Here is a 20,588-nt window from a genome sequence, read left to right as displayed (position 1 = left end):
CTTTTGAAAGCTGTAATTAAGGAGCTATGGATAATGACAAAATATAAAATAACCTTTAAAAGAACCAAAATAGATATGTTTTGTAAATCAGTCTTGCAGATTTTTCATGCATATAGAGACTGGTGATTATCTAAACCCTATTTTTAACCAAAATGTTAGCCCAAAACAAGATACCTCTTCCAATTAGTTCAGCAGGTTCAATATAGAGTTTTCTATAGCATATATAGAATATAAAGGGAGTAAGAATCAAATATCTAAATATTTTGTGAGGAAGATTTTTTTATAATAATAAAGAAAGGGAACTAAAATTATAAAGTTATTCATTTAGCATTTGGAGAGGTACTGGGAGAAATATTATGGTGCTGGGGCTTGTGCTTAGTTCTGTGCTCAGGAATCACTCCTGGCCATGCTCAAAGGACAATAATGTAGTTCTGAGGCTCAAACCCAGATTGGCCACATGAAAGGCAATGCCTTAACCTCATTACTGTTTTTATTGCTCTGCCAGAATTTTAAAATAATTAACCATTCAATGAATGATGTTCATATGCTTATATAGCACTAATTTAAAAGATTAAAAAATATCATGATTTGTAGGTAGGAGACCCTAGATTTGATCACTGGTACCATGTTACAAGAAAGATATTAAAATATTTATAAAGATTGCCACATATCTATGTTAAACACATATTAAGTATACTAGTACCTAGAAAAGTATAAATGTGAGGCTGGAGCAGTGGCATAAGCGGTAGCGCATTTGCTTTGCACATGCTAAGCTGAGATGGACTGCAGTTCTATCCCCCAAGCTAGGAGCTATTTCTGAGCACATAGTCAGGAGTAACCCCTGAACATCACCGGTTGTGGCCCAAACAGAATAAAAAGTATAAATGTTACAGATTTCACTTATGAGATACCTTCTTTTTCCCTCCCTCTTTCCCTCTCTCCCTCCCTCCCTCTTTACCTCCCTCCCTTCTTTCCTTCCTCCCTCCCTCCTTTATTTCCTTCCTCCCTTTCTCCCTCCCTTCCTCCCTCCCTCCCTTCCTCGCTCCCTCCCTTTCTTTCCCATTCCTTCTTACCTCCCTTCACCCCTTCCTCCCTTCCTTTTTTCCTTTCTCCCTCTCTCCCTTCCTCCCTCCCTTCCTACCTCCCTCTCTTCCTTCCTCCCTCCCTTCCTCCCTCTCTTCCTTCCTCCCTCCCTTCCTCCCTCCCCTTCTCCCTCCTTTCCTCCTTTCTTTCCTTCCTTCCTTCCCCCTCCCTCCCTTTTTTTCTTCCTTCCCCCTCCCTCCCTTTCTTTTTTCCTCCCACCCTTCCTTCCTCCCTTCCTCCCATCCTCCCTTCCTTCTACCCTTCCTTCCTCCCACCGTTCCTTCCTTCCTACCTTCCTTCTCTCTTCTTCCCTCCCTCCCTTCCTCCCTCCCTCCCTCCCTTCCTTCCTTCCTTCCTCCATCCCTTCTTTCCTTCCTTCCTCCCTCTATCCCTTCCTTCCTTCCTTCCTTTCTTCCTCTGTTGCTCCTGGAAATACTTTGGGGACCATGCAAAGCTGAGGATGAGACCCAGGTTTCTTTCATATAAAGTACATGCTTCAGCCTTTTGAGCCATTTCTCTGGCCCATCAAGGACTTCTACAGGCAAAGGGCCTCCCAAACTGTGCTCAGGAAGTCTGAGGCTACTTTCAGTGATTCTAAGTCAATAGAAAGGTGATTTTCTTTGCAGGTTCTTATCCACTCCAAATGTTACAAGCCATGTTAATGGATAAGTATATGATTTTAGGTACTATATTTCTCATTATTTACTCAAATAATAAGCATTTATTTATATTTATATTTTTTCTTTTTCTATTTAAGGTTGTTTAACTTGTCTCATCTCAAAAAACTTGATATTGCCTACAATAATGTTACTATTATTCCAAATGATATTCAGAAACTCAGGTATTTTGGAAGTAGTAAATATAGCAAATGGATATTAAGAATATATTTGATGGTGGTTGTGATGAAGGAAGTTGTATCCTTCAATCTATTTAATATCTATAAAGCATAATATGTGGCATGTGTAAGTTCATATGTTTGATCCTTAGTACTGGAAAAATTAACATCTGTGAGGCATAAAGTCTACCAAAAAGCAAATTTCATGTTTTGTGTGCAATAATTTTAAAACAAAATTTTAATTATCTAAAGGGAAGTATAAATTACTTAATAGAATGTCAGGTGCTCAGGAATAACAGGTTCTCTGTGCTCAGGAATCATTCCTGAGGGACCATATGAGGCTCTGAGGATCAAATCTAGGTTGAATCACTTATGCTAACTTTTAGAAGTCCCTTAAGTTCATATGTACCTTTTTAGGTCAATGTGCTATTTTGATTATGTCCTTAGAATATTTATTAATAATAACTAATAATTTTCCAGTAACACACACTCTCTCTCTCTTTTTTTATTTTTGGGTCAGACCCAGCAGTGCTCAGGGGTTACTCCTGGGTCTATACTCAGAAAACGCTCCTGGCAGGCTCGAGGGACCTTATGAGATGCCAGGATTCGAACCACTGACCTTCTGTATGAAAGGCAAATGCCTTACCTCCATGCTATCTCTCCAGCCCCAGTAACACTCTCTTAGTTATTTTCTTCAGACCTTATCTTATTCTAGGCATTGGGGTCCTTGAGGGACAGAGGTTGGCATCCTGGTGATGATATGCTATTGGAGTTTATGGGAAACCATACTTAGCAATATTGTAAATCATAGAATCTGAATTTAAAAGTTCTAGGTTTCACTCAGATGCTTTAGGAATTTTTTTTTCATATTCTCATTTGTATTTCTCTTCAATTCATTTTTTTAACGTAAGGGATATTTATTTAGTACTTAGATCTTACATTTCCAGTCATTTCCCATGTGTAATACGTCATCATGTATTTCAAGATTCATGGCTTACAACTCCCTTTTACTCTCATCTTGAACCCAAAGATATCTCCTCTAGTTTATTATCTTTTCTCTTTAATACAAAATAAATGTATATAAGATCATTCTTAGATGATCTAAGTTATATGGTATGTGGGTCATTTTTGCTTTGGTTTGATTTGGGGGCCACACCAAGAAGTGATCAGTCACTCTTATGCGTAATAGAGGGCCATGTGATGCCTGAGATTCCAAATATGCTCCAGCCTGAACTCTCTACCCAGGCCAAATATGGTATTTTTCTCTCTTCATCTTTAACATAAATATTTTCTGGAATGGGTGGGCATGTGTATTGCTGCCCTTTTTACAATCTCTGCATGTCACTACTGACTTCAAGTGTGGCTAAAGAGGTTCTTGATGGCAGTTTAATTTCTTTAATATTTTCTTTGTTTGTTTGGTTTTGGGGGGCCACATCCTGATATGTGCAGGGGCTCAGGGTTGACCTCTGGAGTTGCTAATATTGGGGTTGACAAAATGAGATGCTAGGGATTGGCATGCAAGTGTCTTAACTGCTGTCTTTCTCTTTCTCTCTCTGCCTTTTTTCTTTCAAAAAAAGTTTTAGAAAGACAAAAATTTCCTTATAATATTTTATCTCCAAAACTTTAAATAGATTATCCTTAAAACCATATCAGGGGGCCAGAGAGATAGCATGGAAGTAAAGTGTTTGCCTTGCATGCAGAAGGTAGGTGATTCGAATCCCAGCATCCCATATGGTCCTCTGAGCCTGCCAGTTGTGATTTCTGAGCATAGAGCCAGGAGTAACCCCAGAGCGCTGCCTGGTGTGACCCAAAAACCAAAAAACAACAACAACAAAAGAAAACATATCAGACCTTTCTTTTTTTAGCTAAAGAAAATGTAGAATAATAATTCTTCTCCTCCATCTATTTTCATTCTCTCTCCCTGAACACTGACAAATAATATGAGATCTCTTGGATCTGTCTTCCATGGCACATATTTTTCTTTTTTTTTTTTTTTGGTTTTTGGGCCACACCCGTTTGACGCTCAGGGGTTACTCCTGGCTATGTGCTCAGAAATCGCCCCTGGCTTGGGTGGACCATATGGGACGCCGGGGGATCGAACCGAGGTCCTTCCTTGGCTAGCGCTTGCAAGGCAGACACCTTACCTCCAGCGCCACCTACCCGGCCCCGGCACATATTTTTCTATATGTATTAAATCTGCCTCCCCATACACAAACCCAATTCTTTATCTGAATATGTTTTATATAAAAAATAAAATAGCTTTAAAATAATTTGGACCTGGGACCAGAGATAGTATGTACTTGTCTTGCATATAGCAGAACTGGATTCAATCCCTGGCACTCCATATGATTCCCTGGGTTCACTTGAGAAGTGATTTCTGAGCACAGTCAGGAATATTCTCTGGGCACTGCTGACTGGCCCCCTCCAAAAAAAAATAAATTGGGTGTCTCCCAGGAAAGTTCTGAGGCTATTATAGGCTTTGTGCTTGGGGAATGGTGAGGTTCCCCATTGCAATGTAGCCTCTCCTGCATGCAGAACATTTGCTTTGGCTACCTTTGTCACCCTTTAATTTAGATCTCCATGGAGATTATGTTCTTCATTGCTTAGGTAACTCTTCAACCTTAAAAATCATTTATTTTGGTTTAAGAAGTGTGGCAGTCGGGGTATGCTCCTTAGTTAGGAATCTTACTGCTCCCTGCCCCCCCTCCCGTCACTATATTTTTTCTGGCCACAACCAGTGACGCTCAGTTGTTACTGCCTGGCTATGTGCTCAGAAATTGCTCCTGGCTTGGGGGACCATATGGGACTCCAGAGGATCGAACCGAGGTTGATCCTACGCTAGCGCATGCAAGGCAGATGCCTTACCACTTAGCGTCACTGCTCGACCCCTTGCCCCCAGTCACGCCTTACCTATCTCTTTGGCAATGACTAACCTGTCCCAGTTCCTTTGCTCTTCTGCTTGCTCTGTCTCATGCTCACACTTGGGTCTAGAGGAACACAATTCAAGAATGCTATCCCAATGTTCCACTGCATCTTGGAAGAGGAAACTTTTCTAGCTTTAGAATTGTACCTCCCTCGATCTTCCTAGCAGAGGCAAACAGATGAGGTGAAGTTTCTTGTCCCCCTACAAAGAAACCAATTCCTAAGAGCCCCTGCGTCATCCAGGTGCTCTGAGCTCTGCACTGGCATTTCCCTAGACCAGTGTTTTTCAACCTTTTGTATGCAAAGGCACACTTTTTTTCATGAAAAAAAAAAAAATCACAAGGCACACCACCATTAGAAAATGTTAAAAAAAATTAATTCTGTGCCTATATTGACTATACATAAAGTAATTCTTTTGACTAGAAATCAAATAAATACAAATACATTATTTTATAATTTTATAATATTGTATGATTATTTTATAATCTAATTGGTCTACTTGTGAGCCACAACCGCATGTTATGAATGAAATTGGAATTTTTCCCACGGCACACCAGACAATATCTCCTGGCACACTAGTGTGCCACAGCACAGTGGTTGAAAACTGCTGCCCTAGAAGGCAGCGCTCTCTGCTGCTGCTGCTGACCGCTTGTACTTGTGCTTCCGATGAGATGGAAGCATGACTATGCCAGCTGACTCTTGCAGGTCTGATGCTGAGCCTGACCCGGACGCCTGGCTCTCCTTTCCCAGGCAATGAAAAGCCCACCAGTCAAAAAGCACTTGAGTGCAGATAGCTGAGGGACTGAATTCCCAGCCTCAGTGTTTTAACTATTTTGACTATTTTAATATTTTTGACAGAAACTTGTGAGAGAAATTAATTATGTGGATAAGACAGGTGAAACCAGACTGAAAATGAAAGTCTCAAACTCAAAGTAGTTTATTACTTAAAAAGTCCTGAATCAACCAACCTTTCTCCTCTGCTTTATTTGACAGGTTGAACTAGCCTTTCATTTTTATTTTGCCCTCCTATAAAGACATTTTCACCACTAGAAAGGAGATAATGTGATTGGGGTAGAGAGATAGTTCAGCACAAACAAAGGGGCTGGTCTCCTCCACACCCTGTTCCAGGTACTGCACAGTCCCAGAGTGATAGTTTACCAGTAATTAAACACAGAGCCAGGAATTGCTGGTAGTGGCCCCAAAGGAAATAAAGAAAAAAAAAGACTTTAAGAAAAAGCATATAGGGTGGGGAGGAGGGACGCTTGGGACATTGGTGATGAGTTTAAAAAAAAAAAAAGCATATAAACTGGAAAATCCTTAATATTGGTTCTATATTTGTGAATATTATTTCTTTTTCTCTTTCTATAGTGATGGTATGTTACAAAGGTTCAAAATAAGTACTTTAATTCTGTTGTTCAGACTGCTGGTTGTATTCGCATAATCCTTGGTTCAGGTGCTTTTTAAATTGATTATCTTCATCTTAAAGAAGTTGACATGTTTTCTTCCCTCTTCTTCCTTCTTTCTTTCCATTTTTTTTTTTTTGGTTTTGGTTATAGTAGGAATCAAATTCAGGAATATTTGGATAGAATTTTACTTAGTAATATAAATTACATGAGTACTTTTTAAACTATAATTTACTTATTTTCAGATCACTTGAAAAATTCTCTATTGATGGGAATGAACTAGTAACGTTTCCAGCTGCAATTTTAAGACTTAATCTGAAAAAACTCTCTTTTGAAAATAATTTCACTTATTTCCACTTTTGGAAACACACTATTCCTACTATTTTTAAGCCACCGCCTCTTACCCAACTTGCTGCTTTGGTTTTTTTGAAAAATAAGCTACAGCGATGTTATGAAGATATTCCAGCTGAAATTGCAAAGCATTTAAGATGGTGAGTGAATCCTAAAACCCATTTAACCAAGATATGTCTTTAAATATTTAAAATGCTCCTTGTAATAGGTCCAAATGACTATTTTACTTTTCACTCTTCCCCCTCTCCCATTTCTTTCTCTGTCATTTGTCTCAAACACATACCTCAAACACACACAATTTCTCCTCTGTCAGTTGAAAGTAATTTCTTCTGAATTCAACCCATTTTCTAATATTTTCAAGTTATTTAAAGCTGTATTAAAGGCCAGAGCGGTGGCACTAGAGGTAAGGCATCTGCCTTGCAAGCACTAGCCTAGGATGGACCATGGTTTAATCCACCAGTGTCCCATATGGTCCCCCACACCAGGAGCAATTTCTGAGCACAGAGCCAGGAGTAACCACTGAGCATGAAACAGGTGTGGCCCCAAAAAAACAAAAATCAAAAAACAACAACAACAAAACAAAAACAAATAGCTGTGTGGAGTATAAACTAAAAGTTGCAATAAAATTTGCAAGATCTATTCAATAAAGCAAAATCTTACCTATGATTTTTTAAAGATATAGAAATTGATTCTTCAAAAAATACTTTAGCCCCCTATATACTTTTCAGGAAAATATTTACTCTGACTTGGGACCAGGATAAGAGACATACATAGAGCAACTTTTCTTCCTGTTAGAGAGAAATGTTAAAATTATTGCTGAACCTCAAAACTAGGATTCTTAAACCAGATACACTTGCATTCTGTTCAGCTTTATTATTTTCATTCAAATGCTATAAAACTATTTTACTTCAGGATTTGTCATTTGTGTTTATATTAGTGATTTAAATATTAGTTGTATGCCTAACAAAATGGTGTTCCCATACCATGTAAATTAAAAATATTGACTCAATAAAGGCAGAAAATTAAACCTACTAGTAACCAAGAGAGAGATTGGAATAGGTGTTTAATCTACCACTGGGAGGTACAAACTTTGCCCTACGTTTAGTTTTTTATTTGCTTGTTTTGGTGGGGGGGTGTTATGTCTGATGAGGCTTGGAGGCTACATTGGGCTCTGTACTAAGGGGTTGTTTCAGTTGGTCTTCAGGGGACCATGCAATGCCAGTAATCAGTCCAGCTTCCCCATTCACAGCATGAGCTCAACCCATTGAGCTGTATCTCGAGTCCAGGAACCCTGGGTTTGATCTCAGGTACTTCATTACCCCCTTAAGAAGTAATAGGAGTTACCTTCAAATGCAATCAGGCATGACCCAAAAGAAAAATAATCTCCAATAAAAAAGAAACCAGAATCTTAAAAATTTTATTTTACTGCTTTGAGATATCATGAGATTTTCATGATAAAAAGGATACAATTTTTCTCCCTAGTCTCCACAATATTCACCAAGTCAGAAGCATGTAAAGGCTTCCTGCCTAAGTATGAATGAACTCACTGGCCACTGACAATTGAGCTCAGCCTCAAACCCTTCCTCATTCCTTAGAAGTCTGGGGGTGGGACACTAATTAGGTTATAGGTTTCCCTAGTAACTAAATCCCCAACAGAGTGCCTTATAATTCTCAAAACTTAGACTATTCTAATACTCATGGAAGCAATGAGCCTGGAATGCAACAAAAGATTAAATTGTATAAGAATTAATATTAGGAGTCAAAGCAATAGCACAGTGGTAGGGCGTTTGCTTTGCACGTGGCCAATCCAGGACAGACCTTGATTTGATCCCCAGCATCCTATATGGTCCCTCGAGCCAGGAGCAACTTCTTAATTAATATCTTTATTTAAACACCTTGATTACAAACATGATTGTGGTTGGGTTTCAGTCATGTAAAGAACACCCCCCTTCACCAGTGCAACATTCCCACCACCAATGTCCCAAATCTCCCTCCTCCCCACCCCACCTTCAGCTGTACTCTAGACAGGCTTTCTACTTCCCTCATTCATTCACATTGTTAGGATAGTTCTCAATGTAGTTATTTCTCTAACTACACTCATCACTCTTTGTGGTGAACTTCATGAAGTGAGCTGGAACTTCCAGCCCTCCTCTCTTTTGTCTCTGAAAATTATTGCAAGAATATCTTTCATTTTTCTTAAAACCCATAGATGAGGGAGACTATTCTGTGTCTCTCTCCCTCTGATTTATTTCACTCAGCATAATAGATTCCATGTACATCCATGTATAGGAAAATTTTATGATTTCATCTCTGCCAGGAGCCACTTCTGAGTGCGTAGGCAGGAGTAACCCCTGAGTATCACCGGGTGTGGCCCAAACCACCCCCCAAAATTAATGTATAGGGGCGAGAGTGATAGCATTAGCAGTAGGGCATTTGCCTTGCACGCAGCTGATTCAGCATGGACCTGGGATTGATTTCCGGCATCTTATGTGGTTCCATGAGCCTGCCAGGAATGATTTCTAAGTTTAGAGCCAGAAGAAACCCCTGAGTGCTGCTGGGTGTGACCCCCAAAAACCAAACAAACAATATTAATGTATAATATATATTGACTATATAAATGAGGAAATCAACAAAAATAAAAATATATATTATCAGGCACCAATTTCTAAGGATATAAAATATTTAAAGAGTATGAAATGTTTAAGGAAATAAACTGTAATATTTTAAATATTAAATGAAAAAATTATCAAAAGCCATAGGAACTGCTGAAATGGAAAGAAGGGTATTACTAGCTAGAAAACAGCTTATAAGTTAGAAAGTTAATATGATCAACACAGGCTATATAACACAGATTCAAAAGAGAAGTGTAGGTCTTGTTTTATGTCTTGTAGAGTTAGAGTGACATAATAGTTTCTCAACAGATAGTAAGATATATAGATATATACACACATATATGCATATATATTTAGGAATTTTCTAGGAAAAGTCACATGTAATTATGATGCAATCAATTGAGGAATATACAATGAATATATATAGCCAAATACTGCAGGTTTAAAAAATGGCAATAAAACATCACTGGTGTTTGTTTTTGTTTTTGATAATAAGGATAAATAACTGTCAGTCATGAAAGTCACTATGGAACAATCTCTATCAATCTGACATCATAATAAGCACAAAATTATTTGAAAGTTTCCATCTGGGTCCAAACAAAGGCAAAAGAATATCTCCTCGGTAGGACTGGTCACAGCATCCAAATAACAAACTTTCATATATTTTTTTTCTTTTTGGTTTTGGGGTCACATCCAGTGGTGCTCAGTGGTTACTCTTAACTCTGTGCTAAGAAATCACTCATGGCAGGCTCAGGGGACCATATGGGATGACGGGAATTAAAGTGGGGTCCTTCCGGTGTTGACATGTGCAAGGTTCTGGTCCACCTTTTTGTTTTCTTTAATCTAGAGAGTCTATATAAGTTTTGATGAGAAGAGTACATAAAGTTTGCAAGAGTAATAATTATTTTATTTTATCCCATATTTTTGGTCAGAGCCCATCAAACACATTGATCTTGAGTGACTAGAGTTAAAGTTCTGTTGGGGGGCCGGAGAGAGAGCATGGAGGTAAGGCATTTGCCTTGCATGCAGAAGGTCAGTGATTCGAATTTCGGCATCCCATATGGTCCCCCGAGCCTTCCAGGAGCGATTTCTGAGCATAGAGCCAAGAGTAACCCCTGAGCACTGCTGGGTGTGACCCAAAAACCAAAAACCAAAAAAAAAAAAAAAAAAAAAAAAGTTCTGTTGGGCCTCAAAATTACCATCAGAAAAGGAAGAGACTGGTTATCTCTCTGAGTTCATATTTGTTTGTTATGTTAGTTTATTCTGCCAACCCTAAAGATTAATAGCTGTAGGCACAATGAAAATAAAGTATTAAGTATGTCTTGACTGTAAAGTGTGAGATTTGTCTTATGTAGTGGAATTCTCTTATAGTGAAGGATAAAAGGGATAATTTTCTCTAAAAATTTTAGTCATTGACAAGGCTATAGTTTGTTTCCCTGGAAAGGCTCTGCCCGATGAGAAAACATACGAAGTAGAATATGTTCATATTCCTGAGAAGGTAGGAGTTAAATAAAGTTGGGCTGCCAGATACCACAAGGTCTGTGTGGCAGTGAGAAATAACCCCAAGATAGCAGTAAGGGCTTCCAGGTTTGCACTGTAGGAAAAATTTGCAAGCTTGTTGGGTAACGATGGGCAGACAGGGCTCAGAAGTATAGTCACAGAATCATTTTATCAGGACCCCAATCTGTGTGGTCATCAACAAAAGAGAGTCTTCAGCTCATTAATAATTTTGAGCAAGTGGAGCTGAAAATTGCTTAGGGCCTAACCACAACCCTACTTTTTGATCAGAGGTATAGGCAGCCTTGCTCAATTCCGATCCACCTTTCCTGTGAATAATCCCTTTGAGTATAAAGTAACAGAATAAATTCTTATTGCAGATGGCAAGTCTACAAAAGGCAAAACTACAAACATTTTATGATATAATTAAATATCTTCTTTTGATAAGGAAGACTGCTCAGCTTTTTTCACACACAATATTTTTTTTCTTTTTTTTTTGTTTTCTTTTTTTTGGGGGGGGGGGTCACACTGGCAGTGCTCAGGGGGTACTCCTGACTTTATGCTCAGAAATTGCTCCTGGCAGGCTCGGGGGATTATATGGGATGTCGGGATTCGAACCACCATCCTTCTACATGCAAGGCAAACACCTTACCTCCATGCTATCTCTCTGACCCCCTCACACACAATATTTTAAAATAATAATCTAATTAAGAAGAATATATGAGACTTTGAGTTTTACACAAATTTAGAAAAACATACATACATTCATATACTTGTTAAGAAAAACATTTTCTCTTTAGGTGACAACACTTCCTGTGAAGTTTTTATGTACCAAATAAGCCTAACTTGTATTTTGTTTTCTTCTCAAAGAGAGGAAACATTCAGCATGGAATACTTAGGACTTTTTTCTAAGATGTCACATATTTCTTTCTCTTAACCAAAATACTTTATTTCTTTCACAAGATTTTTGAGTATATATAACCAAGTGGCATGTAATTGTTATTACATATATAAAATGTATATATAAACCATATACATGTCTTAAAACTAATTATCATCATTAATATAATTTTATATTAAAAGTATAACCCTATAATTACTTATAAAAAATTTTGTCATATAATTTTAAAAGTTCAAAGCACACAATGTATAACTTAGAGTTAAAATTAAAGTGTTTGGGGAACATACAGCATTTGACAAGGTGAAGCTTCATGCAAGATTGAGCTAGATTTTTCTTTTTGATTTTTTTTTTTTTTTTAGTTCTGGGTGATGTTCAGAGGTTACTCCTGACTGTACACTCAGAAATTTCTCCTGGCTTGGGGGACCATATGGGATGTGGGGGGATCAAACTGTGGTCCGTCCTAGGTTAGCACATGCAAGGCAGATGCCCTACCACTTGCACCACTGCTCCAGCCCCAGAGCTAGATTTTTCTTTTAGCTAACTAAAGATTTAAATATAAAGTGAAATTGAAGTTGCACTGATCTATGGGTTTTAAGAAAAATTAAGGACATTATGGTAATAATCCCCAGAGAAAATAGAGATGAGAGCGAGAAGGACCAGCTCACAATATGAAGCTCACCAGAAAGGCTAGTGGTGTAGTGAGGGAAATTACACCAACAACTATCATGACAGTCTTAATGAGGGAGAGAAGTAGAATGCCTATCTCAAATACAGGCAGAGGTTTTGGGAGGAGAGAGTTGGGGGCCAATGATGGTGGGACTGTTGCACTGGTGAAGGGGGGTATTCTTTTTGTGACTGAAATCCAACTATAGTCATGTTTGTAATCACGGTGTTTAAATAAAGATATTATTTTTAAAAAAAAGTGAAGTTGACGTACCAAAATTTTAGTTTGCTGAAACAATTTACAATTTACTCTAAATGTTGAGTACAGTTGTAAGACAGTAAACAAAACAGTTAATGCTTAGACAGGTAGTTGATCAACTTTAAGGGAAAGAAGTATAGATTTCTTCAGGCACCATCCTACTTGGTTTCAGATACCTTGATTTGACTCTCGATTTGACTCAGAGTCTGCCTGTATTACATTGTATTTTAATACAGAGAAATTTTTCTTTTGTAAAATATTCATTTACTAATTTAATCTCATAAAAGTTTTCACTTTATGGGGCTGGAGCGGTGGCTAGCGCTAGACGTAAGGCATCTGCCTTGCAAGTGCTAGCCTAGGACGAACTAGATTCTATCCCCCGGCCTCCCATATGGTACCCCCAAGCCAGGAGCGATTTCTTGTGTGTGTGTGTGTGTGTGTGCGTGTGTTTTTTTTTTGGGGGGGGGGGTCACACCCAGCAGTGCTCAGGGGTTATTCCTGGCTCCAGGCTCAGAAATTGCTATTGGCAGGCACAGGGGAGCATATGGGACGCCGGGATTCCAACCGATGACCTCCTGCATGAAAGGCAAACGCCTTACCTCCATGCTGTCTCTCCGGCCTACCAGGAGCGATTTCTGAGTGCATAGCCAGGAGCAACCCCTGAGCGTCGATGGGTGTGCCTCCCCCAAAAAAACCTCCAAAAACCAAACAAACAAAAAGTTTTCACTTTATATATTCGGTGGTCCGTTAAATAAGACCAGTAAGTAAAAAGGACATATTTTATCGTACATCTTAGTATCAAGCAAAATGTCTTTCTGTTAGAAGAACTTTCTAGAACATTAATTTGATGCTTCCTCCTTACAGGACATCCACGTGTGATTGGTGTTTTGGTCCCAAGGTTGGGGAAGGTTTCACAACGATCAAAACCTGCGATATTTTTGGAGGAAAATATCTTCCAATTTTATTTTGTGTCTGTTCTCCTACCTGCTTTAAAGACCTAAAGAAAGGCAATTTAGATTTATATCATTCAGTCTTGCTTAAAGATTGGTCCAAAGTTTGGGGCCATAGTGATAGTATGGCAGGTAAGTCATTTATCTCACACACATCTGACCCAAGTTCTGTCTCTGGCACCACATAAAGTCCCCTGAGTACCTCCAGGAATGATCCTTGAGCTTAGAGCAAGGGATACTCTGAGCACCACCGGATATGTAATTCCCCCACCTCCAACCCCCCAAAAGAAAAGTTTGGTCTACAGTTTTGATTTGATTTGCCAGGTGATAATTTAGGAACCCACTATTTAAGACCCCTACTGGCATAAGTCCTGTGGAGGATTGAAATGTTTTGCATGTGAATGTTGTTTGTAATCTAAGTCTTTATGAACATTTGTGGTGGTTAGAGAGATGCTGCAGAACACTGAAGGATTAGTCTTAATTCTTTTAGAGCATCTTAACTATATAAAGGAAAATGATAAACTTGTTTGCAAGATAGATTTATCTGACAACTTGCCTTTTTGTGCATCCATGCTAAGTGATTAGGTTGCATTTCAGATTCACATTGGCTGGGTATGCCTCATCTGGGTTCAAAGTCCTGTACCTAAGTTCTCTGTGTTCAGGTATTTTTGTGTAAATATGTCTGGTGCCAACAATTTCAGCTGGAGATTGCTCATGGAAATAAAAACGTCATTCTTGATTTAGTTGTTCAAATTAATTTTCTAGATTCTTAAAAATATTGGACAGTGGGGCCGGAGAGATAGCACAGCAGCGCTTGCCTTGCAAGCAGCAGATCCAGGACCTAAGGTGGTTGGTTCAAATCCTAGCATCCCATATGGTCCCCGCTGCCTGCCAGGAGCTATTTTTGAGCAGATAGCCAGGAGTAACCCCTGAGCATCACTGGGTGTGGCCCAAAAACAAAAAAACAAAAAAACTAATTGGACAGATATACGCAGTTATCTTGACTTCTGTATCCTAATACCTGGTTTCATATGCTACTGCCAGCACCTCAACGGGTTTTCTGTTAGGAAAATGAAACCAAACCTAGGAAAGTGTAATATAAAATAACATACATACACACAGAACTTGAACCTTAAATAATATTTTTTCTAATTTTAAGATAAAAGCATTTTGATATAACACAATTTTTGAATGAGAGGTTTGCTTCATATAAAAATGTGTGTATGTTGGCAGAGATTACCACACACTATATAATCACTAAGCTATATCCTTGGCCTATTTTTATATTTCATATGAAATATTTTAGATGCCATTAATTTAAGTTGCTGCTGCTAACTACACTTGATAAAATTAAGTTATGTCAGAAAATTGACCTTACTATGAGATTGTGGTATCATTTTGCGATATTACCTAAAATCAAAGATGAAACAAACTAGGAAGAATAATTTTTCTGATCACTGATTTTAATATCGACATGTGTTTTATGCTCCTTGAGATTCAGTTGGATTTTAAGCCAAAAAGTAACCATTTCCTGAGAAGCATATATTCTCTAGTAAAATAACATAATTATTATAGGGACAAGTAACTTTCAAATCATACATATAATCTGGAAGGAGATAATTATAATGTCAAATTTATAATTATAACAGATAATTCCATGGATGTTAACTAAACCAATAAGTATAAAAATATGAACAAATAAAACCAAATTTCAGTGGCAAATAGCTTTCACCCTTGTCCCTGGATATTTAGTTTTCTTGAAGAGACCACTCTCCATCATTATAGTCTGGTAGTTGGAGAACACTCCCAGAGTTGCTCAAGGGATCAGGTGGTACCAAGGATTTAGCCGAGGATTTCCACATGCAGACTGTACACTCAAACCCTTTGGGCTTATAACCCTGTTCTATTGAAGTTTTTTTTTCTCTTCATTTTATTTCAGTTTTGTGGTCATATATGACAATGTTCAGAGACTACTTCCAGCTCTGTACTTTGGAGTTGGTCTCTGTCAAGTTCAGGGGATCATGAGGTGCTGGGGATTTAACCTGATCCTCTTATCTACAAAGAAGCACTCAGCCCTTTGAATACCTTGTATATCTTAGACCCTTATCTGATGGGTATTGGGTGAATAGTTTCTCCTATTCTGTGAGATGGGGGCATTGGTGGTGGGAGGTTGCACTGGTGAAGGGGGGGTGTTCTTTTTCTTATAACTGAAACCCAACTACAAACACATTTGTAATCATGGTGCTTAAATAAAAATATTATTAAACAAAAAATATTCTTGCATCCTAAATTTGATCCCTGCAGTAGAAAAAGAAATTTCAGAAGGTCAAAACAAAGCAAACCAAATCTAGGTAGATAGTTCAGAGAGCACAGGTCTGACCTTCGCAAAGCCTTGACTTTTATCCCTGGCTCATAGACTCACTCCTTGCTAGCACTCTGGATGTGATTCCAGCCCTCTGGCATAGTTGAGAATACCCTCTATAAACATGGGCCAGAGAGACAGAGACACTTCAATGTCCAAATGCATGCTTTTCACCTAGGAGCCCCAAATACAATTTCTGGATAAATTTCTGGATAAAGAACCACACAGTTCTCCATACTGGATGGGGGGCAGGGGACACAAAGCTGGGAGCCTCACAACACACTTAGTTTCCAGATTCCTAAAACTCTAGGTTGAAATATAAAGAAAATATTTTAATAAAAATGAAAATATTTTTGATCTGTCTTTTGGGTCAGACCTAGCAGAGCTCAGGGGCTTTCCCTGGCTCAGTACACAGGAGGGCTCCGCTGATGGTGTTTGAATGATATCTTTAGCGCTGTGAATAGAATTTAGTACTTCATAATGTGAGACACTCATCTACTTCTGAGTCCCATCTCTCAACTCTCCTAAAAAATATAAATGTACATATGTGCTTTATTTGAGGGGGGGCACATTTATAAGTGCTCATGGATATTCTAAACTCAGTGCTCAGGAGTCACTCAGCTAGTGTTAGGACACCAAATGCAGTGCTGGATATTGAGTCTGGAGCTTTTGCAAGAGCTCCAACCCATTGAGCAATCTCTTGAGTGCAAGAAGAATATTTTAAAGCAGAAATTCAAACTCAAAAGTAATAATTAACAAGACACTATGTAGATTTATAGTAATTTTTGTATAGTAAAAACCACTATAGATAACATTAAAATAAGTGTAAGCAACACACCATGGTAAATACCTTTAATATATATGCCAGCAGAACTAGGCTATCAACAACAACAACAAAAAACTTAATTGTAAATGATAGAAACCCAGATGAGTTAAAAATATACAAGAAATATATTGGTTTTAGTTTTCATTCATGCTTTGGACACAGTTCTGATAGTCAAATGCCATCAAGACGTTATCTGTATTTCTATTTATCTGCCTGCCACCTATCATCTCAGTCGCACTTTACTTAGTTAGCTTCATCTCCAGGCAGCAAGGGTCTCTGATGATTCCAGGTTCTTCCATGAAATTTCCAGAACTGTAAACCATATTAGGGTGCTGGGGAAATAGCTTACAGGCTCGAGCACAAATATGATTTGCATGAGAACCTAATTTTAACCCTGACCCCTCATGATCCCCAAAGCACTCCAGGTGCCCTCTTTCTTCTTCTAGAATTTCTATGATGCAGGTATTAGTCCTATTGAAGCTGTTCATAGATTACATATGTTTTCTTCATTTTCCCCCTTTTATGGAGAGTGGTACTTATATGTTAGTCTATATATTAGACTGAGAATAAGAATCCGTGTCTCTATTTGTAGGCTGAGGTGAAAGGTTTGGGTTCTCTCACATCACCAGACATTAGTCTGTCTAATTACCTATAGGAAGAAATTAATCACATAAAAAATTAGCTATTTTTAAAAGCTTCATAAAAGAAAATTTAAAAAAATTTAAATCAGCAATTAAGAAAGCCTGGGAGAAGTTTATAAGTGTGACTTGTGAGTCTATACAACAGCTACTGAGATGTGAATTCTAACATGCCTCTTCACTGAAGACTTAATCAACCTTATCTTCCTAACAAGCTCCAGTCTGGACTAAATTCTTTCTTCTTAAATACAAAGGCAAAATGAGTTTGACCCAACCTTATATTATATTGAAGGTTTTATTTATTGTTTTTTTTTTTATTTTGAGGCATATCTAGTATGTTCAGGGCTCACTACTATCTCTCTGCTCAGGGGTCACTATAGAGGGGTGCAAGGAACCATGTACGATATCAAGGATCAAACCTGAGTTGACTGCATGGAAGGCAAGAGCCTTACCTGCTGTACTATCTCTCTGGTCTTCACAGATGTGGTTTGATGCTGGTTATCTATTGTTATCAGATGGTATGAGAGAAATTTTGCTGTTTCCAAGATAGATAGTCACAAATACAAAAAGAAAACAAAATAATAGGTTTCCAAATTGAGGGTTTGTTTTGTTTTGTTTGTTTTGTTTGGGGGACAGGGAAGAAGAAAGGTTTACTGCTGACTTAAGATTAAAGTGACAGTTTACAGTATTTAAGACAGAGAAAAGATGGGCACTAGGTGAGCCCTGGCTGTGGAGGATCTCAATGCCAGGGTGAAGAATATTAGCAGAGGATCATCACCTAGCACTAGCCAGGCAGAGGCTTGTAGAACTGAGCCCCCAAAAAATGGGAGATGAGAAAGCCTTGAATCGGTCACTTAACATTTGCAAAGCTGCCTCTTGGAGCAGGTCTGGGACCACTCTGGCCAATCAAAATTGAAGTTTTATTGAAAATTAGTAAATAAGTCTTATATAGAAGATGGAAGTAAACAAAAATAGTTTTTGTGTGTTGTGATAGTTATATGTAAATAAATACATGACCACCTGGCAGGTATGTAAGAGATATAAAGGTGGCTGGGAGGCTGACTAGAAGTTGAGGAAAAGAACAGAGAAATCCCCTTCAAGGATACCATGAAGAACAACAGCTTCAGAAATACTGAGTGGGAACCCTGTTCAGTATAGCTGGCTCAGTGGTAGACCTCCTGTTTTGAGCCAGAGCCCTTGAGTTTGATCCTCATCACCACCCTACATGCCCAGCACAATCCAGACAGCATTGCCACTGCTGATGTCCTTGTTACCTGCTATCTTCGCAACCATGTGTGTGACTCCCCCACTCCCACCCCATATATGACTGCAAGGGAGTGGGAAAAAGCATGGTGATTGCTTCTTCTTGACTGTAGTCAAGTACAACCAGCTTTGAAGGTATGCTTAGGGGAGTTTTATGTGTGTTCAATGAGCTTCACCAACACAGAACATCTAGAAAGCAAAAGCATAGACTGTAACTACTGGTTCAAGATGGCCAATTAAAGACCAAGGAGCTAGTTGAGCACAAACAGCAGGATGATAGGCAGCAAGAAGGGCTTCTAAGTTTTTCTTCCAGTCATTTTGAAAGGCTTCTTGAGGTCAGGGGACTGGTACATGAGCTGCTCCGGGTGCTCAAGAACAGGGTTTGGCCATAGGTGGGTGGGAGTGGGCAATGGAAAGTGACAACTGAAGGTACACCATTCAAATAGTGAAATCAACTGTGGAAAATTCAATAGATGGAGGAAACCCATCTATTGAAAACGGCTGAGTCCACTTTGAGACCCTACCAAACCCACACAACACCACACATATTCATGATGGTGCTTGTGCAAATCAGGCCTGATCTCATGCATAAGAGCAGGAAGTGTGGTACGCAGACTGGACATGGCTCTGCCTCAGCTGCTCTTATGCCACCAAAGGTGAGTAGGCATGGAATATATCAGAGAGCTGGTGCATGGGTGGGAATAACAAAGCAGTCCTCCAGCAGCTGAGAAAGGGTCACAGAGAGAAAGGATAAAGTCACTCTGTGCTGTAACCACATGCCCAAGTCTCCAACCACTTCCGGTGCCCAGAAAAGCAGCCATACAGCTTCACAATCTAAGGCTCTCCATTCTGACTCAACCCTATACCTTCCGTTTTTTTTTGTTTTTGTTGTTGTTGTTGTTGTTTTGAGAGAGAATTTCCATCCCAGGTGCAGCTGGGTATTGAAGGGGATGTTTCCTAACCCTTGGGAGCATAAGGATCAGTTTCCCTAAAGTGTCACAGTATGGAAGTACTGTCTGATTCTCCTCACAGAGGTTTCTTGCTAAATCTGCATGATTATGGTGGAAAATCTAAACCATTTGTATATCCACCATTTTAAAATACAGAGCGCTGATGTAGGGAATCCTGCAGAGCCCAGGCACTATCATGTACTTGGTGGAATTTTAAGTGATGCCTCTTTAGGTGAAATTTTATGGGCTTCTTGGCAAAATCCCCTGAAACACAACCAAGTGCCTGACCAAGTCTTGTAAAATTTAGTTAGAATATGGACTTTCTCAAAACTGTACAAAGAGGAGTCGAATTAATGCCTTTTCTTTACTTTTCTCCAGTTCATGCATTGTATAAATTTATCTCTGAGAGAGCGAGCAAGAGAGAGAGAGTTGTACATTGGTTGTATTTCTTTCTTGGGGGGGGGGGGTGTCACACCTGGCAGTACTCAGGGATTACTCTTGGGTCTGCACTCCAGAGTCATTCTGGGATGCTAAGTATTGAACCTGGGTCAGCTGCATGCAAGGCAAACACCCCTATCTGCTCTGCCCCAGTTTTACTTCTTAATTCATGAGTCACTTTTCCTTTAGTCTAACACTTTTAATTTGGGAAGTAAAATAGTAAAACTTAAGATTGACTCAAGCAATTTATAGTAATGCAGATCTTGGCTCCATAGCAGATCAATAGTCTTTATAATACTTAAGGCAAACTCAGAGACAGTAAAGAGTCATTATCTAATTGGGAAGTAGCTGCACAGACACCAGCATTCCAACTGACCTTAACTGCATATTCTTTTCACTTAGAAAAGGCAATAAATGACAGTGCTTGAAATTACATCCAAGGGCAATTCTTTGTAGCATCCTGTGTCAGGAAAAAAATTGCCTAACTGGAGCTTTTCAGCTTCATTTTCTCCTTCCATTTGGCGATACACCAGAAAAAGTTACAAAACGATTTATGGTATTTATTTTTGGCAATGTTCAGAGAACCCTCCAATGTCCAATGGAATATATTTCATTATGATAAAAAGGGTGTGTTT

The 20,588-nt window shown here is 38.8% G+C and overlaps 1 protein-coding gene across 1 annotated transcript in view; it reads left to right on the top strand.

Moving 5' to 3' along the window:
* Positions 1–20,588, top strand: part of LRRC63 (leucine rich repeat containing 63) — a 78,760-nt gene that overhangs the window by 39,433 nt on the left and 18,739 nt on the right. Inside the window, exons 7-10 of the mRNA XM_049778484.1 lie at positions 1,841–1,924; positions 6,489–6,734; positions 13,391–13,608; positions 19,140–19,221. Of these exons, the coding sequence (XP_049634441.1) occupies positions 1,841–1,924; positions 6,489–6,734; positions 13,391–13,608; positions 19,140–19,221 (630 nt within the window). The remainder of the gene's footprint in view (positions 1–1,840; positions 1,925–6,488; positions 6,735–13,390; positions 13,609–19,139; positions 19,222–20,588) is intronic.

Source organism: Suncus etruscus, chromosome 8, assembly GCF_024139225.1.
Source record: "Suncus etruscus isolate mSunEtr1 chromosome 8, mSunEtr1.pri.cur, whole genome shotgun sequence".
Classification (NCBI taxonomy): Eukaryota; Metazoa; Chordata; class Mammalia; order Eulipotyphla; family Soricidae; genus Suncus; species Suncus etruscus.
This window is presented reverse-complemented; position numbering and strand designations above follow the sequence as displayed.